This window comes from Bombina bombina, chromosome 12, assembly GCF_027579735.1.
Source record: "Bombina bombina isolate aBomBom1 chromosome 12, aBomBom1.pri, whole genome shotgun sequence".
Classification (NCBI taxonomy): domain Eukaryota; kingdom Metazoa; phylum Chordata; class Amphibia; order Anura; family Bombinatoridae; genus Bombina; species Bombina bombina.
This window is the reverse complement of record NC_069510.1, coordinates 119,186,785-119,214,150: the sequence shown is the minus strand read 5'-3', so window position 1 is coordinate 119,214,150 and position 27,366 is coordinate 119,186,785. Positions and strand designations below refer to the sequence as shown.

General features: G+C 39.7%; 1 protein-coding gene and 3 non-coding genes across 4 annotated transcripts in view; 1 reads left to right on the top strand and 3 right to left on the bottom strand.

The window, feature by feature from the left end:
• SWI5 (SWI5 homologous recombination repair protein) overlaps positions 1-7,899 on the top strand; it is a 91,200-nt gene extending 83,301 nt beyond the window's left edge. Inside the window, exon 5 of the mRNA XM_053695369.1 lies at positions 6,260-7,899. Coding sequence (XP_053551344.1) covers positions 6,260-6,324 — 65 coding nt within the window. The 3' untranslated portion in view covers positions 6,325-7,899. The remainder of the gene's footprint in view (positions 1-6,259) is intronic.
• A 15,735-nt stretch (positions 7,900-23,634) lies between these two features.
• On the bottom strand, positions 23,635-23,723 carry TRNAR-UCU (transfer RNA arginine (anticodon UCU)). The gene is given in 2 exon segments: positions 23,635-23,670; positions 23,687-23,723. It is a non-coding gene; the product is annotated as a tRNA-Arg (tRNA).
• A 1,694-nt stretch (positions 23,724-25,417) lies between these two features.
• On the bottom strand, positions 25,418-25,506 carry TRNAR-UCU (transfer RNA arginine (anticodon UCU)). Its single transcript is given in 2 exon segments — positions 25,418-25,453; positions 25,470-25,506. It is a non-coding gene; the product is annotated as a tRNA-Arg (tRNA).
• Positions 25,507-27,022: 1,516 nt separating this feature from the next.
• TRNAR-UCU (transfer RNA arginine (anticodon UCU)) lies at positions 27,023-27,111 on the bottom strand. The gene is given in 2 exon segments: positions 27,023-27,058; positions 27,075-27,111. It is a non-coding gene; the product is annotated as a tRNA-Arg (tRNA).
• Positions 27,112-27,366: the final 255 nt, after the last annotated feature.

Below are 27,366 nucleotides of genomic sequence, written 5' to 3'. Positions count from 1 at the left end.
ACTAATTAATGCCTGGGATCAGCATAAGTCTATCCTTCATACTAATTACTACCTGGGATAAGCAAAAGGCTATCCTACGTACTAATTAATGCTGGGATAAACATAAGGCAATTGTACATACTAATTAATGTCTGAGATAAACATAAAGCTATCCCATGTACCTACGTACTAATTAATGCCTGAGATAAGCATAAGGCTATCCTACGTACTAATTAATGCCTGGGATCAGCATAAGTCTATCCTTCATACTAATTACTACCTGGGATAAGCAAAAGGCTATCCTACGTACTAATTAATGCTGGGATAAACATAAGGCAATTGTACATACTAATTAATGTCTGAGATAAACATAAAGCTATCCTACGTACTAATTAATACCTGGGAAAAGCATAAGGCCATCTTATGTGCTAATTAATGTCTGGGATAAGCATCAGGCTGGGATAAGCATAAGGTTACCCTACATACTAATTACTGCCTGGGATAAGAATAAGGCTATCCTACATACTAATTACTGCCTGGCATAAGCATAAGGCTAGCCTTTGTACTAATTAATGCTGGGATAAACATTAGACTATCCTACATACTAATTACTGCCTGGGATAAGCATAAGGCTATCCTACATACTAATTAATGCCTCAGATAAGTATAAGGCTAGCCTACATACTAATTAATGCTGGGATAAACAAAAGAATATTCTACATACTAATTAATGCCTGGGATAAGCATAAGGCTATCCTACGTACTAATTAATGCTGGGATAAACATAAGGCAATTGTACATACTAATCTATGTCTGAGATGAACATAAAGCTATCCTATGTACTAATTAATGCCTGAGATAAGCATAAGGCTTTCCTACGTACTAATTAATGCCTGGGATCAGCATAAGTCTATCCTACATACGAATTACTACCTGGGATAAGCATAAGGTTACCCTACGTACTAATTACTGCCTGGGATAATCATAAGGCTATCCTACATACTAAATACTGCCTGAGATAAGCATAAGTCTATCCTACGTACTAATTACTGTCTGGCATAAGCATAAGGCTATTTTATGTACTAATTAATGCCTCAGATAAGTAAAAGGCTCCTATGTACTAATTAATGCTGGGATAAACATAAGACTATCCTACATACTAATTAATGCCTGGGATAAGCATAAGACTATCCTACATACTAATTACTGCCTGAGATAAGCATAAGGCTATCCTACGTACTAATTACTGCCTGGGATAAGCATAAGGCTAGCCTACATACTAATTAATGCTTCAGATAAGTAAAAGGCTAGCCCATGTACTAATTAATGCTGGGATAAACATTAGACTATCCTATGTACTAATTAATGCCAGGGATAAGCATAAGGCTATCCTACGTACTAATTAATGCTGAGATAAACATAAGACAAATGTACGTACTAATTAATGCCTGAGATAAACATAAGGCTATCCTACGTACTAATTAATGCCTGAGATAAGCATGTGGCTATCCTACGTACTAATTAATGCCTGGGATAAGCATAAGGCTAACCTATGTACTAATTAACGCCTGAGATAAACATATGGATATCCTACATACTAATTAATGCCTGGGATAAGCAAAAGGCTATCCTACGTACTAATTAATGCCTCAGATAAGCATAAGGCTATCCTACTTACTAATTTATGCCTTAGATAAGCATAAGGCTATCCTACTTACTGCCTGGGATAAGCATAAGACTATACTATGTACTAATTAATGCCTCAGATATGTATAAGGCTAGCCTATGTACTAATTAATGCTGGAATGAACATAAGAGTATTCTACATACTAATTAATACCTGGGATAAGCACAAGGCTATCCTACGTACTAGGTCAAAGACATATAAGAAAGGCGCACAGCAGGTTAACAATTTATTCCAAGTATTCAAACAATGTGACACATAAGAACTTACATTTAAAAAAATGATATCCAGTTCAAACAGCTGAAAACACTGTAATCCCTCACGGGCTATGTTCCAACCCCTCTAGTCAGTCAATGGAAAGTTGTTACAAGACCGCACACAAGTTCGGCGTCTGACGTCACTGATGATGAGGAGACTGGAGCGTCCTCCAGCTTGCAGCAGCCCCACAGTCCGATCGGGAAAGCCGCCTCCAACTGTCTTCTCACAAGCAACCCTACGCGTTTCGTCTGGAACCCGGCCAGACTTTCTCAAGGGGAATTTCCAGATCAAGTGAGCAGCTGATTGCTGCCATAGTATGTGTGGGAAATTTATACAAACAGCGCTCCCTAATAGTTAACCCTTAGGGAACCAACCTAAATACAGAACTAATCTAAATACAAAGCTGCATACAAATATACTGCATAAGATATATAATATAAACAGTTTATACAAAATTCATTCATACCACATAATGCCTATGATTCCTCAACTTATCTTATATTGGATACCGATCCCACGATTGGGTTTGTAAGAGACCTTAAATGTTTGCTACTAAAAGCTAAAGATAAACTTATAATATCAAATGATGAATTTCATTTTTTATTTGAAAATAATCCGAAATTTTCGGTTTTCTATCACTTACCTAAAGTCCATAAGGACCCTCTAGTTCCCCCAGGTAGGCCCATGTCTCTGGCATTGATTCTTTGTGTGATCATTTGTCACAATATGTTGATTTCTACCTGCAACCAGTTGTCAAGAGAACTAGGGCCTACCTCAGGGATAGTACACAGGTGATCACTAACTTTGAAGGTACCCAATGGGATCCTGAATTTTGGTGGATCACCTGTGAAGTAATGTCTTTATATATGTGTATCCCCCACAATAGAGGTAGCGAGGCGGTTAGAAGTGAACTGCTGAGATGGAACATTCCGATTGTTCATGATGATTTTATTGTAGAATCTATATTGTTCATACTTGAGCACAACTATTTTTGGTTTGAAAAAAGATTCTACAAGCAAATCAAAGGAACGGCGATGGGGACTACCTTCGCCCCATCTTATGCAAACTTGTATGTTAATGATTTTGAGATGAAGTATATTTGGTTTAACAACCCCTTCCATGAAAATATTATAAGATTCCATCTGTACATCGATGATGTAATCATTCTGTGGAGAGGCAATGAAGAGAGTATTAACTCATTCATGAACTATATTAATAATAATAATGATTATAATTTGAAGTTTACACATAGTTATTCAAAAACGAAAATAGAATTTTTGGATTTAACTCTTTATGTAGATCATGATAACAAGGTGGCAGTTACGAATGATAGAAAAACCACTGAAAGGAACAGCTATATAGAGGCATCCAGTGGGCACAAGTGTAGTTGGATAGAGAATGTACCATACGGTCAATATCTTTGTATGAGACGTAATTGTACTCATATGTCAAAATTCCATGAAGAATCAGCTGTTTTGGATATTACATTTATGGAAAAAGGGTACAAGAAGGATCTATTAGATAGAGCAAAGGATAAAGCGTGTAAGGCAAATAGGGAGAGTATCCTAACTAATGTTAAGGTAGACCCTCAAAATAAGTCTAAAAATAGAAGTTTTACCCCCCATTTTATTACGACTTACAATGAGGGTGCAGCCACTATTAAAAAGATCTTAAAAACACATTGGAATATTCTTAAAACTGACCCCATATTAGGGTCCCAATTAACAGAGAGTCCCCTGGTTACATTTAAAAGAGGAAAAAACTTAAAAAATATGCTAGCACCTAGCAAATTAAGAAATGACACAAATTTAAGTGTGGCATCAAACTGGTTGACTATGTTTAAAGGAACATACGCCTGCAATAAAGCAAGGTGTAATATGTGTGAACACGTGGATAAGCATCCAAAATTTTATAATTATAATGGTACTATTGAATTTGATATCAAATGCAAAGCCACTTGTGATTCTACATTTGTAGTTTACTTACTTGTGGGTGTGGCCTATTTTATGTAGGACATACCAAGAGGAAAATCAAAACAAGAGTTTATGAACACCTTTACAATATTAAAATGGCCAAATAAAAATCCATCAAACATAGTGTTCCCAATAACTTCAAAGAGGTACATAACTGCAATCCACTTTCTTTAAGAGTCAAGGTGATAGATTGGGTATCCCCTAATGTACATAATAGATTATTAGCTCTCAGACAACAAGAAACATATTGGATCTTTAAGATAGGAAGTTTACAACCAAATGGGTTAAATGTAGATTTAGATCTAGCAGCATATATGTAATTGTCTAGTTTTAACAATATTTTATTATTTTTATTTATGGATCAATACTAGGTTTTTATTTGAAATATATATATGTTTTTAAGATGTAGGTATTTATTGATAAGATTGCATTAATTGCCATTGGATTTTTTGAATTTATATGTATGTTAAATAAGGTCTGAATTTATTAGGCATTATGTGGTATGAATGATTTTTGTATAAACTGTTTTTATCATATATCTTATGCGGTATGTTTGTATGCAGCTTTGTATTTAGATTAGTTCTGTATTTAGGTTGGTTCCCTAAGGGTTAACTATTAGGGAGCGCTGTTTGTATAAATTTCCCACACATACTATGGCAGCAATCAGGTGCTCACTTGATCTGGAAATTCCCCTTGAGAAAGTCTGGCCGGGTTCCAGACGAAACGCGTAGGGTTGCTTGTGAGAAGACAGTTGGAGGCGGTTTTCCTGATCGGACTGTGGGGCTGCTGCAAGCTGGAGGACGCTCCAGTCTCCTCATCATCAATGACGTCAGACGCCGAACTTGTGTGCGGTCTTGTAACAACTTTCCACTGACTGACTAGAGGGGTTGGAACATAGCCCGTGAGGGATTACAGTGTTTTCAGCTGTTTGAACTGGATATAATTTTTTTAAATGTAAGTTCTTATGTGTCACATTGTTTGAATACTTGGAATAAATTGTTAACCTGCTGTGCGCCTTTCTTATATGTCTTTGGCCTAGCCTTTCATCTGTTGCGGTGACCTGGAAATACCGCTTAAAGAAGGCAGCACCAGTTTTCAACAAACTCTTAACCCCTGCTGGACTGTGTTTCACTGTTTCGATTTGGACTCCACAAGGACTTTTTATTTTATGGGGTAACATTACTTTATATTTCTTTATTGTTGTCGTTTTGAGGTTTTGTGTTTGCTTACACTGCACAAGTTTCTTGTGTTCGCTTCTAGAGAGATACTTAGATTTAGCTTATATTTCAGTCCATATCCTGTTAGTTTCCAAACGTTGTTAGGCAATCTTTTAACAACTTTTATTTTTAATTTAATTTTTAATTTAAAGGTATAGTAGCGCCGATTTATATAATTTGTGTATCCTACGTACTGATTAATGCTGGGATAAACAAGGCAATTGTACGTACTAATTAAAGCCTGAGATAAATGTAAGGCTATCCTACATACCAATTAATGCCTGAGATAAGCATAAGGCTATCCTACGTACTAATTAATGCCTGGAATAAGCATAAGGCTATCCTATGTACTAATTAATGCCTGGAATAAGCATAAGGCTATCCTATGTACTAATTAATGTCTGGGATAAGCATAAGGCTATCCTACGTACTAATTAATGCCTGGGATAAGCATAAGTCTATCCTACATACTAATTTATGCCTTAGATAAGCATAAGGCTATCCTGCGTACTAATTAATCACTGGGATAAGCATAAGGCTATCCTACGTACTAACTAATGCCTGGGAAAGGCATAAGGCTATCCTACGTACTAATTAATGCCTGGGATAAGCATAAGGCTGACCTACATATTAATTACTGCCTGAGATAAACATAAGGCTATCCTACATACTAATTAATGCCTGGGATAAGCATAAGGCTATCCTATGTACTAACTAATGTCTGGGATAAGCATAAGGCTATCCTACGTACTAATTACTGCCTGGGATAAGCATAAGGCTATCCTACATACTAATTAATGCCTGGGATAAGCATAAGGCTATCCTATGTACTAACTAATGTCTGGGATAAGCATAAGGCTATCCTACGTACTAATTACTGCCTGGAATAAACATAAGGCTATCCTATGTACCAAATAATGTCTGGGATAAGCATAAGACTATGCTATGTACTAATTAATGACTTGCTATAAGCATAAGGCTATCCTACATACTAACTAATGTTTGGATAAACATAAGGCAATTTTACGTACTAATTAATGCCTGGGATAAGCATACGACTATCCTATGTGCTAATTAATTCCTGATTTTATGGTTTTTATCTACTGTCAAAATCTGTGTTTATTCTTTTTTTTTTTTTCTTTTCACAGCTGTTATCAGACACGTGACCACTAAAGATTTATATGCAGAATTTGGATTGGATTTGGAAGACTAAAAATAAAGCAGATGATGTTTTTTTTCTGGATATATATGTTAGACTCATTACAGATTAGTTACATGTAAAATGAGTAAAATCTGTTGATGTAAAATATTTAGAGGGAAGGCAAGAACTCTCAAGTTACACAGCACCAAGGGACATTTAAGAAGTGACATCATTAGTGTGAAAAAGCAGCTCTTCAAACGGGTGAAAAAATATTAAGTAAATATTGTTTTAAATGAAAACTTAAACAGCAATATCAGTTTTGTGCTTTCTAGTAATTCCCATTGGCTCCTTCCTGCCAGTACTTAGTGACTAATAGTTACTTCCTGCCAGTACTTAGTGACTGATAGCTTCTTCCTGCCAGTACTTAGTGTCCGATAGCTTCTTCCTGCCAGTACTTATTGTCTGATAGCTTCTTCCTGCCAGTACTTATTGTCTGATAGCTACATCCTACCAGTACTTACTGACTGATAGCTTCTTCCTGCCAGTACTTATTGTCTGATAGCTTCTTCCTGCCAGTACTTATTGTCTGATAGCTTCTTCCTGTCAGTGCTTACTGACTGATAGCTACTTCCTTCCAGTACTTACTAACTGATAGCTTCTTCCAGCCAGTACTTACTGTCTGATAGCTACTTCCTGCCAGTACTTACTGACTGATAGCTTCTTCCTTCCAGTACTTATTGTCTAGTACTTATTGATAGCTACATACTGCCAGTACCTACTGACTGATAGCTACTTCCTACCAGTACTTACTGTTAGCTTCTTCTTGCCAGTACTTACTGACTGATAGCTTCTTCCTGCCATTATTTACTGACTGATAGCTACTTCCTGCCAGCACGTATTGACTGATAGCTTCTTTCTGCCAGTACTTACTGTCTGATAGCTACTTCCTGCCAGCACTTACTGACTGATAGCTTCTTCCTGCTAGTACTTACTGTCTGATAGCTACTTCTGGCCAGTACTTACTGACTGATAGCTACTTCCTGCCAGTACTTGCTGACTGATAGCTTCTTCCTGCCAGTACTTACTGACTATGAGCTACTTCCTGACAGTACTTATTGACTGATAGCTACTTCCTGCCGGTACTTACTGACTGATAGCTTCTTCCTGCCAGTACTTATTTTCTGATAGCTACTTCCTTCCATTACTTACTGATAGCTGTTTCCTGCCAGTACTTTTTATCTGATAGCTACTTCCTGCCAGTACTTACTGACTGATACCTACTTCCTGCCAGTACTTACTGACTGATAGCCACTTAATCCCAGTATTTACTGACTGATAGCTATTTCCTGTAAATGATCATTGGTACATTAGTAGGAAATACACAAGTGACACTACCATATTAGTTTATTTAAATTGTAACTGCTTCTATTTTACATTTTTAAGCAAAAACTAAAAACATCATATGTAAATGCCACTTTTTCATAGTGATAATGGAACGTGGCCCCTTTCCAAATTTAGTTTTAATACAGTGGAAGATAATTAATATTGTTACTATACTGTTAGCCTCTTGAGATGTGATGTGTTGTGGTAAATGTGTTTACATCAAAATATCCAATAATATCTACAAAATAAAATGGTACAGCTGGAGCACACTGTGTTATTGATCCAGATATTAAAGGGACAGTCTTCTCCAGAAATGTTATGGTTTAAAAAGATAGATAATTCCTTTATTACCCATTCCCCAGTTTTGCATAAATCAACACTGTTATGTTAATATACTTTTCTCTTACTTGGTGTATCCAGTCCACGGTTTCATCCTTACTTGTGGGATATTCTCAATCCCTACAGGAAGTGGCAAAGAGAGCACACAGCAAAGCTGTCCATATAGCTCCCCTCAGGCTCCGCCCCCCCAGTCATTATCTTTGCCGCTCTAACAAGTAGCATCTCCACGGGAGGGTAAAGAGTATGTGGTGTTAAATTTGTAGTTTTTATTTCTTCAATCAAGAGTTTATTTTAAAATAGTGCCGGTTTGTACTATTTACTCTGAGGCAGAAAGTGATGAAGATTTCTGCTGAGAGGAAAAATATTTTAGCATGTTGTAACTAAAATCCACTGCTGTTCCCACACAGGACTGAGGAGTACCGGAGAACTTCAGTTGGGGGGAACAGTTTGCAGGCTTAACTGCTTAAGGTATGCTCAGTCACTTTTTCTAACAAGACCTGGTAATGCTAGAAGGCTGATAGAAATCCCCATGTGGGAAGGTAAGCCATTTTCTGAGACGCAGTATAGAAGGATGGCTTCAGTTAAGGGCTAAAATACTGGTAGACACTGTGATGGGCTAAATCGATTACTTTATTAGGGTAATCTTATATTTGTTCAAGTGTTTTAGACGTTGAGAACACTTTTGGGGGTTTTATTACGCCTGGCATATTGTAAGACATCTATTCTGATTCAGGAAGGCCCCATAACTCCGGAATGTAGAGGGAGGGGGCCTCATTTTCGCGACTCAGTTGCGCAGTTGTTTTGCAAGGCATCTTCATGCAGCTTCACGTGTAGAGTCCTGAGAGTGCAGGAGGACTTCAGGGAGGCTTATATTCTTCTACAAATAACCCAAAAGGAAGGTAGGGCCACAGCAAAGACTGTGGCACCGTGCTGTAGTGTGTTAAACCGGTAGTTTACTTCAATTGGCTCCGGTTTGGGCAATAAGGGGTTAATTAACTTGAAAATTTGTGTGCAATCATTTCAAAGCATTGGGATCATGTGGTAAAAATTTCATAACGATCGGATGTTTTTTTGATGATTTGGTAAAAAAGTGGGTGCTTTTTATTATTTAAAGGCACAGTAAAGTTTTTTCAAAAAGTGAATTTTACTGTATTGTAGTACTATCTAACTCTGTCAAACATGTCTGAGTCTTCAGATAGACCTTGTTCTTTATGTTTAAAAGCCATGGCGGTACCCCCATTGCATTTGTGTTTAAAGTGTGCTAAAACATCTAAGCATTTTAAAGACCATGCAGTGACACTTAAAAATGTAGCCCAAGATGATTCTTTAACGGAGGGTAATGAGGATAGTCCTTCTTCCTCTCCCCATGTGTCGACACCAGTTACGCCCGCGCAAGCGATGCCTAGTACCTCTAGCGCATTGGCCCCTATTACCTTACAACAATTAGCAGCAGTAATGGATAATTCTCTTGCAGCATTTTTATCCAAACTGCCCATTTTTCCAAAAAAGCACGATAGCTCAGTTTTAAATACAGAGCATGAGCAATCAGAAGCTTTGGATGAGTTATCTGTAGTACCCTCACAACACTCAGAATTAGCAGTGAGGGACGGTCTGTCTGAAGGAGAAATTTCTGACACAGGAAAAGTTTCACAGCGGGCAGAGTCAGATTCTCCTTAGCGTTTAAATTTAAGCTGGAACACCTCCGCATCCTGCTTAAGGAGGTTTTAGCTACGCTGGATGATTGTGACCCCATGGTGGTCCCAGAAAAATTGTGTAAAATGGACAGGTTTTTAGAGGTCCCTGTATACACTGAGGCATTTCCGATCCCAAAGAGGGTGGCGGATATTGTGACTAGGGAGTGGGAGAGACCAGGTGTACCCTTTGTTCCCCCCCCCCTATCTTTAAGAAAATGTTCCCCATAAACGACCCCAGGCGGGACGCGTGGCAGACGGTCCCTAAGGTAGAGGGAGCTGTTTCAACACTTGCTAAGCGTACAACTATACCAATAGAGGACAGTTGTGCTTTCAAAGATCCTATGGATAAAAAGTTGGAAGGATTGCTGAAGAAAATTTTTGTTCAGCAAGGTTTTCTGCTTCGACCAATTGCCTGCATTATTCCGGTAACTACTGCAGCGGCATTTTGGTTTGAGGCTCTGGAGGAGTCGCTCCAGAGGGAGACTTCATACGACGAAGTAATGGATAGAATTCATGCTTTAAAGCTGGCTAATTCTTTTATCACTGATGCCGCTTTCCAACTAGCTAAGTTAGCGGCGAAAAACTCAGGTTTTGCCATCATGGCGCGAAGAGCGCTTTGGCTCAAATCGTGGTCGGCGGATGTGTCGTCCAAAACTAAACTGTTAAATATTCCTTTCAAGGGGAAGACCCTATTCGGCCCAGAGCTGAAAGAAATTATTTCGGATATCACTAGGGGAAAGGGCCATGCCCTTCCACAAGATAGGCCGTTTAAGGCCAAAAACAAGGCCAATTTTCGCTCCTTTTGCAACTTCAGGAGCGGACCTGCTGCAACCTCTGCTGCCGCAAAGCAAGATAACGCTTCACAGCCCAAAGCAACCTGGAAACCCTTGCAGAGCTGGAATAAGGGTAAACAGGCCAAGAAGCCTGCTCCTGCTACCAAGACAGCATGAAGGGGTAGCCCCCGATCCGGGGCCGGATCTAGTAGGGGGCAGACTTTCTCTCTTTGCTCAGGCTTGGGCAAGAGATGTTCCAGATCCCTGGGCTTTAGAAATAGTTGCTCAGGGGTATCTTCTAGAATTCAAGGATTCTCCCCCAAGGGGAAGGTTCCACATTTCTCGTTTGTCTTCAGACCAAACAAAGAAACAGGCGTTCTTACGCTGTGTAGAAGAGTGATTCACCCAGTTTCAATTGCAGAACAAGGACTGGGCTTTTACTCAAACCTGTTTGTAGTTCCCAAAAAGGAAGGAACTTTCAGGCCAATCCTGGATCTAAAAATTCTAAACAAATTCCTCAGAGTTCCGTCTTTCAAGATGGAAACCATTCGGACAATCTTGCCGATGATCCAGGAAGGTCAATATATTACTACCGTGGATCTAAAGGATGCGTACCTACATATTCCTATCCACAAAGATCACCATCAGTTCCTAAGGTTCGCCTTTCTGGACAAACATTACCAGTTCGTGGCCCTTCCTTTCAGGTTGGCCACCGCTCCCAGAATTTTCACAAAGGTGTTAGGGTCCCTTCTGGCGGTACTAAGACCGCGGGGCATTGCAGTAGCACCTTACCTAGACGACATCTTATTACAGGCATCGTCTTTTCACAGAGCCAAGGCTCATACGGACATTGTCCTGGCCTTTTTAAGGTCTCACGGGTGGAAAGTGAACGTAGAAAAGAGTTCTCTGTCCCCGCTCACAATGGTTCCTTTCCTGGGAACACTAATAGACTCGGTAGAAATGAAAATTTTTCTGACAGAGGTCAAGAAGTCAAAACTGTTGAATACTTGCCGAGTTCTTCATTCCATTCCTCGGCCTTCTGTGGCTCAGTGCATGGAGGTAATCGGTTTAATGGTTGCTGCAATGGGCGTAGTCCCTTTTGCCCGAATTCATCTCAGACCACTGCAACTGTGCATGCTCAAACAGTGGAATGGGAATTATGCAGATTTGTCTCCTCAAATACAAATGGACCAGAAAACCAGAGACTCTCTTCTCTGGTGGTTGTCTCAGGATCACCTGTCTCAGGGAATGAGTTTCCGCAGACCGGAGTGGATCATTGTCATGACCGATGCCAGTCTGTTAGGCTGGGGTGCGGTCTGGGACTCCCTGAAAGCTCAGGGTCTATGGTCTCGGGAAGAATCTCTTCTCCCGATAAACATTTTGGAACTGAGAGCGATATTCAATACGCTCCAGGCGTGGCCTCAGCTAGCGGAGGCCAAATTCATCAGATTTCAGTCGGACAACATCACTACTGTAGCGTACATCAATCATCAGGGAGGAACAAAGAGTTCCCTAGCGATGAAGGAAGTATCCAAGATCATCAAATGGGCGGAGGATCACTCCTGCCATCTATCTGCAATTCACATCCCAGGGGTAGACAACTGGGAGGCGGATTTTCTAAGTCGTCAGACTTTCCATCCGGGGGAGTGGAAACTCCACCCAGAGGTTTTTGCTCAGCTGACCCAGCTATGGGGCATTCCAGAATTGGATCTGATGGCGTCCCGTCAGAACACCAAATTTCCCCTTTACGGATCCAGATCCAGGGATCCCAAGGCGGCATTGATAGATGCATTAACAGCGCCTTGGTCATTCAGTCTAGCTTATGTCTTTCCACCGTTTCCTCTTCTCCCTCGGCTAGTAGCCAGAATCAAACAGGAGAAGGCTTCGGTAATTTTGATAGCACCTGCGTGGCCACACAGGACTTGGTATGCAGACCTAGTGGCCATGTCATCGGTCCCACCATGGAAACTGCCATCAAGGCAGGATCTTCTAATTCAAGGTCCTTTCAAGCATCCAAATCTAGTTTCTCTGCAACTGACTGCTTGGAGATTAAACGCTTAATCCTAGCTAAGCGTGGTTTCTCTGAATCAGTTATAGATACTCTGATACAGGCCAGAAAGCCTGTCACCAGGAAAATTTACCATAAGATATGGCGAAAATATCTTTGTTGGTGTGAATCCAAGGGTTACTCGTGGAGTAAGGTTAGGATTCCAAGGATATTGTCTTTTCTCCAAGAAGAATTGGAGAAAGGTCTGTCAGCTAGTTCCTTAAAGGGACAGATATCTGCTCTGTCTATCCTGTTACATAAGCATCTGGCAGCTGTACCAGACGTTCAGGTGTTTGCACAGGCCCTAGTTAGAATCAAGATTGTTTACAAGCCAATGGCTCCTCCATGGAGTCTAAATTTAGTTCTTTCAGTTCTTCAAGGGGTTCCGTTTGAACCTTTGCATTCCATAGATATTAAGTTATTATCTTGGAAAGTTTTGTTTTTAGTAGCCATTTCTTCTGCTCGAAGAGTTTCTGAATTGTCTGCTTTGCAGTGTAATTCACCCTATCTGATGTTCCATGCAGATAAGGTTGTTTTGCGTACCAAACCTGGTTTCCTTCCAAAGGTGGTTTCTAATAAGAATATTAATCAGGAAATCATTGTTCCTTCTCTGTGTCCTAATCCAGTTTCTAAGAAGGAACGACTTTTACACAATCTTGACGTGGTTCCTGCTTTAAAATTCTATTTAAAAGCAACTAAAGATTTCAGACAAACATCATCCTTGTTTGTTGTCTATTCTGGTAAGAGGAAAGGTCAGAAAGCGACTGCTACCTCTCTTTCCTTCTGGCTGAAAAGCATCATCCGATTGGCTTATGAGACTGCTGGACAGCAGCCTCCTGAACGAATTACAGCTCATTCCACCATAGCTGTGGCTTCCACATGGGCTTTCAAGAATGAGGCTTCTGTTGAACAGATTTGTAAGGAAGCGACTTGGTCTTCACTGCATACATTCGCCAAATTTTACAAATTCAATACTTTTGCTTCTATTTTTGGGAGAAAGGTTTTGCAAGCAGTGGTGCCTTCCGTTTAGGTTACCTGACTTGTTCCCTCCCTTCATCCGTGTCCTAAAGCTTTGGTATTGGTATCCCACAAGTAAGGATGAAACCGTGGACTGGATACACCAAGTAAGAGAAAACAGAATTTATGCTTACCTGATAAATTACTTTCTCTTACGGTGTATCCAGTCCACGGCCCGCCCTGATAATTCGGTCAGATTCAAATTTAATTTTTACAAATAACTACAGTCACCACTGCACCCTATGGTTCTCCTTTTTCTCCTAACCGTCGGGCGAATGACTGGGGGGGCGGAGCCTGAGGGGAGCTATATGGACAGCTTTGCTGTGTGCTCTCTTTGCCACTTCCTGTAGGGATTGAGAATATCCCACAAGTAAGGATGAAACCGTGGACTGGATACACCGTAAGAGAAAGTAATTTATCAGGTAAGCATAAATTCTGTTTTTGCCTCTGTGATAACCTTGTATCTAAGCCTCTGCAAGCTGCATTTTGGCCAATCAGTGCCCTCTCATAACTCCACAGGAGTGAGCACACTGTTATCTATATGACACATATGAACTAGCGCGGTTTCGCTGTTAAAAACTGTCAAAATACACTGAGATAAGAGGTGGCCTTCAAGAAATTAGCATATGAGCCTACCTATGTTTAGCTTTCAACAAAGAATACCAAGAGATCAAAGCATATTTGATGATCAAAGTAAATTGGAAAACAAAATTTATGCTTACCTGATAAATTGATTTCTTTCCTGGCATGGAGAGTCCACAAATCCATTCTAATTACTAGTGGGAATTCAACTCCTGGCCACAAGGTGGAGGTAAAGAACACCCCAGCAAAGCTTCAAGTATCGTCCCACTTCCCACAATCCGCAGTCATTCAGCCAAGAAATCATGGAAAGAGAAGAGGACCCATAGGGTATAGCGGTGCCTGAGGTTTATACCAAAAAAGCTGTCTTAAATAAAATTAAGGGCAGTCGTGGACTCTCCATGAATGGCATTGGAGGGGTTTCACAAATCCATTCTAATTACAAGAGGGAACCAATACCCAAGCTAAGGGAGGGAGAACAAGACAGGCAGACCCAAACAAAAGGCACCTCCACTCGAAGAACTTTCTTCCCAAAATAAACCTCAACTGAGGCAAAAACATCGATTTTTTTAGAACTTTTGAAAAAGTATGCAACGAGGACCAAGTGGCGGCCTTGCAGATTTGTTCCACAGAAGCCTCATCTAAAGGCCCAGAAAGAAGAGACAGCCCTAGTGGAATGATCTGTAATCCTTTTAGGAGACTGATGTCCAGCTGTCTCATAATCCAACCAAAAGGACAAGAAAAAGTAGAGGCCTTCTGGCTCGGGTTATTAAAAAATGTATATCTAGATTTTTAAATTTAAACCACTAAATATATCATTCTATGTAAAAACCTACTTAACCATTACAATTAAGTTAAGTGAAATAAACACTGAAAGAGTCTCCATTGTTTCCAAAGAATTCATTAGGAATCAATATATGTTAATAATAAGATAAATATTTACAGATATATATACACACATCTATTTTACAGCAAAACAGTCCAAATAATTAACAGAGGGCAGCTCTACCACAACCCTAATTTGTGCAACACTGCTAAAATAATCCCAGGAATATACTTAGCCAAATTATTTAATGTGCGCTTGCTTGCATTGTCCAATATCAGCCATTTTCATCAGGAGATGGAAGAAGGAAGAGAGAAAAATAGAGTGTTTCCGAATTTTATTCTCATTTCAAAAGGGTTTGGTTTATCACATGCCAGTCAAGGCTAATGGGAGTGTCTTTAATTAAACACCTAGTTCAGAGAGAAAGGTGTACCTGGGGGAAGGGAATTTAATAACAGCTGGGTTCAGTAAGCTATGTCACCACACTGGCCTTTACGCTTACTAGAAAACTCTCTAGTTGTCTACAGATAGAAATTCAAAGCACGCACAACATTCAGGGTTTGCAAAAGACCTTCCTTCTGAGAAGAAGAATTAGGAGAAAACAAAGAAACAACAATGTCCTGATTGATATTGCGGTCTGACACCACCTTAGGAAGAAAACCCAATTAGGTACAAAGGATTGCTTCATCCGCATTAGAATAAGGTAAGGAGGGTCTCATTGTTAAGCCGAAAGCTCTGAGACCCTACCAGTAAAAGAAACAAAACCTTAATATAAACAGAGAGCATAGGCTCAAATGGAGTCTGTAGTAGAAATCTAAAAACAAGATTATGGCTCAAAGGTGGAGCAACTGATTGAAACACAGCCTGATTCTGACTAAGGCCGGACAAAAGAATCTGGAAGGACAGCCAGACGTTTATGCAAAAGAATCAAAAGGACAGAGATCTGGCCTTACAGAGTACCGACTGATAAGCCCTTTTTCAAGCTCTCCTGAAGAAGGGGCAGAATGCCAGGAACCCTCTCCAAGAGAAAACCCCTAGATTCATACTAGAAAAAGTATTTACTCCATACTTTATGGTAAATCTTGCGAGTTACCGGCTACGAGCCTGAATAGTATCAATCATCCTCAATATGGAAAAGAATGAATAAAAAATTAACTAAATGTTCATTCAACAACATAGGTTAACAATTAAACCTATTAGGACGAAAGCAAACTGCAGAAGAATATGTGTATATGGCTATACATAAAACATCTTAGGAATTGCCTGAAACATAAAGGCAAACTTGATTCCCATAAATCCTGTAACACATTATATAGTTAGCGTAAAGGCTACCGAGTATATAACGTTATGTCATACTCTTGAAGCACCTAACGTGGCCATAAGAAAACAACCTAAACAAGCAGAAAAGAGGCTGTTAACATACTGACAAAGCGCACCAAGTCCGGGCCACAGAGAAAGTATTTTAAACTCCTCCTCTACTAGATGTACTGACCGTAGCATATACAGACACACAGGGCGCAAAAGATGGTCAGAGAATAAGAGCGCCAATGGAGCTTCCTCTGCTAAAAACCCTGCTATCAAATGGCTCCGGGGCGCCACAGTGCCAGGTGTGCTATTTTGTAGAGGTTGAAATAGTGACTCTACAGAGGATGTGACACTGTGACTACAGGAGACTTTGACAAGAAACATTTTATTTATCAATCACCTTGTGCTAAAAGCATGACTCTGGTGGGTCTCAAACCTGCAGCCTTTGAATATCTCAAACACTTAGCAAGATGTCCAATGCGCTATCCATTTCTGTTTTGTATAGGGGGACATGGTGACCCAACAGGAGCTGTGACAAGACACATTTATCAATCACCTTGTGCCAAAAGCACAACTTTGGTGGGACTCAAACCCACAACCTTTGAATGCCTCAGTGACTCAGCTAGAAATGGAGTGAGCCACAGAGTCTATTGACGATTTTTTTGTCTAGGCTGACATAGTGAACCTACAGGTGTCCTGTTTTATATAGGATGCCACTGTGACTATAGGGGTTGTGAAATTGTGACTACAGGTGTCTGTGAGAAGAAACATTTTACTTATCAATTACCTTGTTCAAAAAGCACGTTTCTGGTGCAATTTGAACCCACTACCATTGAATGTCTCAGAGCTCACGTAAAAAGTCCAATGACCTATCCGTTTCTGGTGCAATTTGAACCCACTACCATTGAATGTCTCAGAGCTCACCTAAAAGTCTAATGACCTATCCATTGGGCTACAAAGCCAGGTGTGCTGTTTGGTAAAGGGTGACATAATGACCCTACAGAGGCTGTGACAATGAGCCACGTGTTCTGTTTTGTATAGGATGACATAGTGACCCTACAGGTGTCTTGTTTTGTATAGGGTGCCACTGTGACTATTGGGGTTGTGACACTGATACAGTAGACTGTGACAAGAAACATATTTATGAATCACCTTGTGCAAAAGCACGATTCTGGTGCAACCCAAACCCACTACCAATGAATGTCTCAGAACTCAACTAGAAGTCCAATGCGCCATCCATTGTGCTACAGAGGCAAGTGTGCTGTTTTGTAGAGGGTGACATAGTGACCCTACAGAGGCTGTGACAAGAAATGTTTTATTTATCAATCACCTTGTGCAAAAAGCACGATTCCGGTGGGACTTGAAGCCCTAACTGACAAGAGACTCAAAGTTCATTCAATAGTGGAAGGATATATCCGTTCCTGTAGGGATCTCCTGAGACCGTACTCTTCAATGTATTCCTCAAAGGAAAGAAGACAAAATATAGTGTAATTCTGTCAGGCAACTATAAACATTTGTGGATAAGGACAAATGATTAATCACATTTGGTGGAGCTAATGCAAGCTCATGTAATGCGCACACCTAATTTATACTGCTAGACAAACAGTATCTCACACTGGCAATAGTATAAAGATAATTTATTTAAAATATATAAAACCATCACAAATGCTTAAAGGATTACGTTCTGTTATAATTTTTAAGCTAAACAACTAACATATTAAAGTTAATAAACATTAATTAAAACCTACTGACCTATATTTTCCCCAAAACAAAGTTTCATAACGTTCTAAAAGTTATATCTTTTATTCGCCGATGATGTCACGTTATCCTGCCCACTATTTTCAGCACTGCATGTTCAAAATACTTAAACCAATAACTTTGTGTTTAAAGCGCCATTTTGAAACCTAGGTATTGTAAACGGATTGGTACAGAGCAAAGGATACCCACGAAGTGGGTTTGGAAAACAATTAAATTTGCAGACAAGATTTCTGATATACGGTAGAGATATGTTAATGAAATCCTATTGATAAAAAGCGTATTTGGGGTAGTTAGTTAGTAACAGGCATAGAAAATATTTACTTACAGTGGCCCTTTAATGAACACCAATCTTTAAGGGCTCTAAAGACCAACAAACAAAGTATAACAATCCAGAGTTAACAAATCAAGATGGAAGGCAGAAGCCAAACCTCTCAACAACCGTAGCCTTGTACCGGTATGGTATCACTCCGCCCCTGGCGTCACTAGCACCTTTTGATGTATGTGTAAGATAACTCCGAAACTTAGCTAAAAGTCCAGTGCGCTATCAATTGCGCCACTGATCCTGTTGATAGATGTTTAAATAAGCTGTCATAGTGACCCTCTAGGTTGCTATTTTGTATAGGGTGCCATTGTAACTACATGGGGTTGTGACACTGTGACTACAGGAGACTGTGACAAGAAACCTTTTATTTATCAACCATCTTATGCAAAAAGCACAACTCTGGTTCGACTCAAACCCACTTTCCTTCTTTACTCACGTGCACTGGGCTGCAATCCCAGAAATCAATATAAAAATAGAAGACCAACAGCACTGTGGATTCAATTTTTATTCCAGCATAGATGGAAGAAGTAATGACTCAGCGAGCAGTCAAATTATGCCACAGAGCCAGGTGTGCTGTTTTTTAATAGAGTGACATAGTGAACCTATATGGGCTGTGCTACAGTGACAAGAACAGTTTTGTTTATGAATCGCCTTATGCCAAAAGCACAACTGTGGAGGGACTCAAACCCCCAACCTTTGAATGTCTCAGAAACTTAGCTAGAAGTCCAATGCGCTATCCATTGCGCCACAAAGCCTGTTGATATTTGTTTGAATAGACTGTCATAGTGACCTTCTAGGTGTGCTATTGTGTATAGGGTGCCACTGTGACTACATGAGGCTGTGACAAGAAACATTTTATTTATCAGTCACCTTGTGTAAAAACCACAACTCTGGTTCAACTCGAACCCACTACCTTTGAAGTGTCTCAGAAACTCAGATAGAAGTCTAATGCTCTATTTAGTATAGGATGATATAGTGACCCTACAGGGGTTGTGTCAAGAAGTATTTTACTACAGGGGCTGTGCTACTGTGACAAGAAACATTTTATTTATGAATCGCCTTATGCGAAAAGCACGACTCTGGAGGGACTTGAACCAACAACCTTTTAATGTCTCAGAGATTTAGCTAAAAATCCAATGCGCTATCCATTGTGCCACAGATCCTGTAGTCTTTGGTGTATAAGCTGACATAGTGACTCTACAGGCGTGCTTTTTTATATAGAGTGCCATTGTGACTAAATGGGGTTGTGAAACTGTGACTACAGGAGACTATGCAAATAGTAGAACAGATTAACTACACAGACTGCAGGCAAGTAGTAGGACACAGCTGCGCTATCACACAGATAGCTGAATGTGTGCAGTAACTAGAATGGGTTAAAATAATTTAGTTAGATTTAATATATTGATTAAATTTCATAAAAATAACAAATAACATAAATTAAAACTGCATATATGAAGAAACATCGATAAGATTCTAACAATGCATAACAGTTAATGACATTTCATAGTTGTAAAACAAAATAAAAATCACAGCAAACAAAAAATGCAGCAAATAACAGCAAGCGTATGACTAAAACACCCCATGAAAAATGTCTCTCAATACGCTAGAAAGTCTTTTGAGCATATAGAGTCTTTCAAGCAAATTAGCAAAGCGTGGGTGCTGTTAAAGCGGATTTTCTTCAAGCAAGCTTCAATCAGGTCGGTAGCGAAAGCAGCACAAAGCTAAATGGTTTGGGCGAGAAGAAGGATAGAGACATCCTTTTAAACAGCAAGAAAGTACAGCTGGCAAGGTGTACACTTTTACTTACACTGGGTGCCAATGATTAGTCTCCAAGGGTTCTTTCGAAAAACCGCTCGTCTCTCAGGCGCCTCCTAACCAATCAGGGAGGATTATCCGTCAGTGTAATCGATCTCCAAGAACTCTCACGCCGTCAGACTTGTGGGGCTACGGAAGCCCAAGAGGGACACAGTACAGAGCAACGCATTTCGGCTTTGCACAGCCTTTCTCAAGCTCGATACTGATGTGTTCACAGTTAGTATATTTATAAGCTTCTCTTAAAGTGATAGTTTCAAAAATTACGATACTATTGGCTATACATATAAGGGACACCAACAGTATAGTACAAGTGCAAATGTTTACAACAATTTCAATACAATTCATAAATAGTTAAAAAAACAATCCGAGTATTAAACACAAAATTAAAATGCAATAAATAAATAGTTAAAAAAAAGAATATTTGGGTATAGTGCAAAATAGCATAAATACTTTGATCTATGCAATAAATTTTAACTGGATAGAAGCTGGTAAAAATAGCGATTTCAATCGGACTGAGTGTTTCGTATATACATATAAGTTATAATTAGGGGATATTATTAAAATTTATAGAAAGAGGAGTTTATATCCGTTATGGTTGATGTTTGTAGTCTACAAACATCAACCATAACGGATATAAACTCCTCTTTCTATAAATTTTATAAATTTTAATAATATCCCCTAATTATAACTTATATGTATATACGAAACACTCAGTCCTGTGTTATTATTTGGTATTAGATCTTTAGGTCATCTATTAATTTATTAATTTATTAATCTATTGCCAACAGAGTTATCAAAAACTATATGAGCCCCTAGATATATATAGTGTTGGTATAAGTTTATCATTCACTTTCTGTAAGTCTCTGGAAACAAAATATTCATCAGGAATTCCTAAAGATTCTGTTTTGCCCTTCACTAACTAAAATATCTATCCCTGTAATACAAGGATATGTAGTATTAGGATATAAAAGAACCCCCAACATTAGAAATAGCACCAACGATTGAAATCGCTATTTTTACCAGCTTCTATCCAGTTAAAATTTATTGCATAGATTGAAGTATTTATGCTATTTTGCACTATACCCAAATATTCTTTTTTTAACTATTTATGAATTGTATTGAAATTGTTGTAAACATTTGCACTTGTACTATACTGTTGGTGTCCCTTATATGTATAGCCAATAGTATCATAATTTTTGGAACTATCACTTTAAGAGAAGCTTATAAATATACTAACTATGAACACATCGGTATCGAGCTTGAGAAAGGCTGTGCAAAGCCGAAACGTGTTGCTCTATACTGTGTCCCTCTTGGGCTTCCGTAGCCCCACAAGTCTGGCGGCGTGAGAGTTCCTGGAGCTCGATTACACTGACGGATAATCCTCCCTGATTGGATAGGAGGCGCCTGAGAGACGAGTGGTTTTTCGAAAGAACCCTTGGAGACTAATCATCGGCACCCGGTGTAAGTAAAAGTGTACATCTTGCCAACTAACTGTACTTGCTGTTTAAAAGGATGTCTCTATCCTTCTTCTCGCCCAAACCATTTAGCTTTGTGCTGCTTTCGCTACCGACCTGATTGAAGCTTGCTTGAAGAAAATTCGCTTTAACAGCACCCACACTTTGCTAATTTGCTTGAAAGACTCTATATGCTCAAAAGACTTTCTAGCGTATTGAGAGACATTTTTCATGGGGTGTTTTAGTCATACGCTTGCTTTTATTTGCTGCATTTTTTGTTTGCTGTGATTTTTATTTTGTTTTACAACTATGAAATGTCATTAACTGTTATGCATTGTTAGAATCTTATCGATGTTTCTTCATATTTGAAGTTTTAATTTATGTTATTTGTTATTTTTATGAAATTTAATCAATATATTAAATCTAACTAAATTATTTTAACCCATTCTAATTACTGCACACATTCAGCTATCTGTGTGATAGCGCAGCTGTGTCCTACTACTTGCCTGCAGTCAGTGTAGTTAATCTGTTCTACTATTTGCATACTAAGGAGTAAGGGATTCCTTATATATACACAGCTGCTTTGTGGGTCTAACCCCAGCGCTGAGGTTTATACATTTGCTACAGGAGACTATGACAAGAAACATTTTATTTATCAATCACCTTGTGCAAAAAGCACAACTCTGGTTCAACTCAAACTCACTACATTTAAAGTGTCTCAGAAACTCAGCTAGAAGTCCAGTGCTCTATTTTGTATAAGGTGACATAATGACCTTATAGAGGTTGTGGCATTGTGACTACAGGAGGCTGGGACAATAAATATTTTATTTGACCAAAGCATGACTCTGGTGGGACTCAAACCAAAATCATTTGAATGTCTCAGAAACACAGCTACAAGTCCAATGCGCTATACATTGTGCCATTTGTGCTGTTTAGAATATAGTGACATAGTGACCCTACAGGACTACATAGTGTTGTGATACTGTGACTACAGGATGCTGTGACAAGAAACATTTTATTTATCAATCACCTGGTGCCAAAAGCACTATTCTGGTGGGACTCGAAGCCCTAAGTTTAAATGTATTAGAAACTCAGCGAGAAGTTAAATTACGCGAGAGAGCCAGGTGTGCTGTTTTTTATAGGGTGACATAGTGACCCTACAGGGGCTGCGCTACTGTGACACAAAACATTTTATTTATGAATCGCCTTATGCCAAAAGCACGACTCTGGTGGGACTCAAACACACAACCTTTGAATGTCTCAAAAACATAGCTAGAAGTCCAATGCACTATTTATTGCACGCAGAGCATGTTGACATTTATCTATATAGGCTGTCATAGTGACTCTCTAGGTGTGCTATTTTGAATAAGGTGCCATTGTGACTACATGGGGTTGTGACACTGTAACTACAGGAGACTGTGACAAGAAACATTTTATTTATCAATCACCTTTTGCAAAATGCACAACTCTGGTTAGACTCGAACCCACTACCTTTGAAGTGTCTCAGAAACTCAGCTAGAAGTCTAATGCTCTATGTTGTATAGGGAAACATAGGGACCCTACAGGGGTTGTGACATTGTGACTATGGGATGGGAGGCTGTGACAAGAATTATTTTATTTGCTATAAGCATGACTCTGGTGGGACTGAAACCAAAATCCTTTGAATGATTTAGAAACTAAGCTAGAATTCCATGCGCTATACATTGCGCCACGTGTGCTGTTTTGTAGAGGATGACATAGTGACCCTACAGGACTACATGGTGTGGTGAAACTGTGACTATAGACAGTCAATCACACTGTCCAGCACTTTCCTTCTTTACTCACGTGCACGCTGCAGGGGCCTGCAACCCCAGAAATCAATATAAAAATAGAAGACCAGCAGCACTGTGGATTCAATTCAAAGATTCAATTTTATTCCAGCATAGAGGGAACAAGTAATGACTCAGCAAGAAGTCAAATTATGCCACAGAGCCAGGTGTGCTGTTTTTTTATAGAGTGACATAGTGAACCTATAGGGGCTGTGCTACAGTGACAAGAACATTTTTGTTTATGAATCACCTTATGCCAAAAGCACGACTCTGGTGGGACTTGAACCCACAACCTTTGAATGTCTCAGAAACATAGCTAGAAGTCCAATGCGCTATCCATTGCGCCACAGAGCCTAATACTATTTTCCAGAATATGCTGACATAGTGATCCTCATAGCGTGTAGTTTTGTATAGGGTGTATAATGACTACATGAGGTTGTGACACTGTGACTACAGGAGACTGTGACAAGAAACATTTTATTTATCAATCACCTTGTGCAAAAACCACAACTCCGGTTCAACTCAAACCCACTACCTTTGAAGTGACTCAGAAACTCAGATAGAAGTCCAATGCTCTATATTGTATAGGGTGACATAGTGACCCTATAGTGGTTGTGACATTGTGACTATGGGAGGCTGTGACCAGAAACATTTTATTTATCAATCACCTGGTGCCAAAAGCACGATTCTGGTGGGACTCGAAGCTCTAACTTTAAATGTATTAGAAACTCAGCAAGAAGTGAAATTACGCCAGAGAGCCAGGTGTGCTGTTTTTTATAGGGTGACATAGCGACCCTACAGGGGCTGCGCTACTGTGACACAAAACATTTTATTTATGAATCGCCTTATGCCAAAAGCATGACTCTGGGGGGACTCGAACCCACAACCTTTGAATGTTCTAAAAATGTAGCTAGACATCCAATGCACTATTTATTGCACGCAGAGCATGTTGACATTTATCTATATAGGCTGTCATAGTGACCCTGTAGGTGTGCTATTTTGTATAGGGTGCCATTGTGACTACATGAGGTTGTGACATTGTGACTACAGGAGGCTGTGACACGAAACATTTTATTTATCAATCACCTTGTGCAAAAAGCACAACACTGGTTTGACTCAAACCCACTACCTTTAAAGTATCTCAGAAACTCAGCTAGACATCCAGTGCTCTATATTGTATAGGGTGACATAGTGACCCTACAGGGGTTGTGACATTGTGACTATGGGAGGCTGTGACAAAAAGTATTTTATTTGCCAAAAGCATGACTCTGGTGGGACTCAAACCAAAATCCATTGAATGTCTCAGAAACACAGCTAGTAGTCCAATGCGCTATACATTGTGCCACATGTGCTGTCCAGAATAGGCTGACATAGTGACCCTACAGGACTACATAGTGTTGTGACAAGAAATATTTTATTTATCAATCACCTTTTGCAAAATGCACAACTCTGGTTAGACTCGAACCCACTACCTTTGAAGTGTCTCAGAAACTCAGCTAGAAGTCCAATGCTCTATATTGTATAGGGTAGCACAGTGACCCTACAGGGGTTGTGACATTGTGACTATGGGAGGCTGTGACAAGAATTATTTTATTTGCTATAAGCATGACTCTGGTGGGAGTCAAACCCAAATCCTTTGAATGATTTAGAAACTAAGCTAGAATTCCATGCGCTATACATTGCGCCACGTGTGCTGTTTTGTAGAGAATGACATAGTGACCCTACAGGACTACATGGTGTGGTGACACTGTGACTATAGACAGTCAATCACACTGTCCAGCACTTTCCTTCTTTACTCACGTGCACGCTGCAGGGGCCTGCAACCCCAGAAATCAATATAAAAATAGAAGACCAGCAGCACTGTGGATTCAATTCAAAGATTCAATTTTATTCCAGCATAGAGGGAACAAGTAATGACTCAGCAAGAAGTCAAATTATGCCACAGAGCCAGGTGTACTGTTTTTTATAGAGTGACATAGTGAACCTATAGGGGCTGTGCTACAGTAACAAGAACATTTTTGTTTATGAATCACCTTATGCCAAAAGCACGACTCTGGTGGGACTCAAACCCACAACCTTTGAATGTCTCAAAAACATAGCTAGAAATCCAATGCGCTATCCATTGCGCCACAGAGCCTACTGCAATTCCCTGGAATATGCTGACATAGTGATCCTCATGGCTTGTTGTTTTGTATAGGGTGCTATAGTGACTACATGAGGTTGTGACACTGACTACAGGAGACTGACAAGAAACATTTTATTTATCAATCACCTTGTGCAAAAACCACAACTCCGGTTCAACTCGAACCCACTACCTTTGAAGTGTCTCAGAAACTCAGATAGAAGTCCAATGCTCTATATTGTATAGGGTGACATAGTGATCCTACAGGGGTTGTGACATTGTGACTATGGGAGGCTGTGACAAGAAGTATTTTATTTGCCAAAAGCATGACTCTGGTGGGACTCAAACCAAACTCCTTTGAATGTCTCAGAAACACAGCTAGTAGTCCAATGCGCTATACATTGTGCCACGTGTGCTGTCCAGAATAGTCTGACATAGTAACCCTACAGGACTACATAGTGTTGTGACAAGAAACATTTTATTTATCAATCACCTGGTGCCAAAAGCACGATTCTGGTGGGACTCGAAGCCCTAACTTTAAATGTATTAGAAACTCAGCAAGAAGTGAAATTACGCCAGAGAGCCAGGTGTGCTGTTTTTTATAGGGTGACATAGTGACCCTACAGGGGCTGCGCTACTGTGACACAAAACATTTTATTTATGAATCGCCTTATGCCAAAAGCATGACTCTGGGGGGACTCAAACCCACAACCTTTGAATGTCTCAAAAACTTAGCTAGACGTCCAATGCACTATTTATTGCACGCAGAAAATGTTGACTTTTATCTATATAGGCTGTCATAGTGACCCTCTAGGTGTGCTATTTTGTATAGGGTGCCATTGTGACTACATGAGGTTGTGACACTGTGACTACAGGAGGCTGTGACACGAAACATTTTATTTATCAATCACCTTTTGCAAAATGCACAACTCTGGTTAGACTCGAACCCACTACCTTTGAAGTGTCTCAGAAACTCAGCTAGAAGTCTAATGCTCTATATTGTATAGGGTAACACAGTGACCCTACAGGGGTTGTGACATTGTGACTATTGGAGGCTGTGACAAGAATTATTTTATTTGCTATAAGCATGACTCTGGTGGGAGTCAAACCCAAATCCTTTGAATGATTTAGAAACTAAGCTAGAATTCCATGCGCTATACATTGCGCCACGTGTGCTGTTTTGTAGAGGATGACATAGTGACCCTACAGGACTACATGGTGTGGTGACACTGTGACTATAGACAGTCAATCACACTGCCCAGCACTTTCCTTCTTTACTCACGTGCACGCTGCAGGGGCCTGCAACCCCAGAAATCAATATAAAAATAGAAGACCAGCAGCACTGTGGATTCAATTCAAAGATTCAATTTTATTCCAGCATAGAGGGAACAAGTAATGACTCAGCAAGAAGTCAAATTATGCCACAGAGCCAGGTGTGCTGTTTTTTTATAGAGTGACATAGTGAACCTATAGGGGCTGTGCTACAGTGACAAGAACAGTTTTGTTTATGAATCACCTTATGCCAAAAGCACGACTCTGGTGGGACTCGAACCCACAACCTTTTAATGTCTCAGAAACATAGCTAGAAATCCAATGCGCTATCCATTGCGCCACAGAGCCTACTGTAGTTTCCAAGAATATGCTGACATAGTGATCCTCATGGCGTGTTGTTTTGTATACGGTGTATAATGACTACATGAGGTTGTGACACTGTGACTACAGGAGACTGACAAGAAACATTTTATTTATCAATCACCTTGTGCAAAAACCACAACTCCGGTTCAACTCAAACCCACTACCTTTGAAGTGACTCAGAAACTCAGATAGAAGTCCAATGCTCTATATTGTATAGGGTGACATAGTGACCCTATAGTG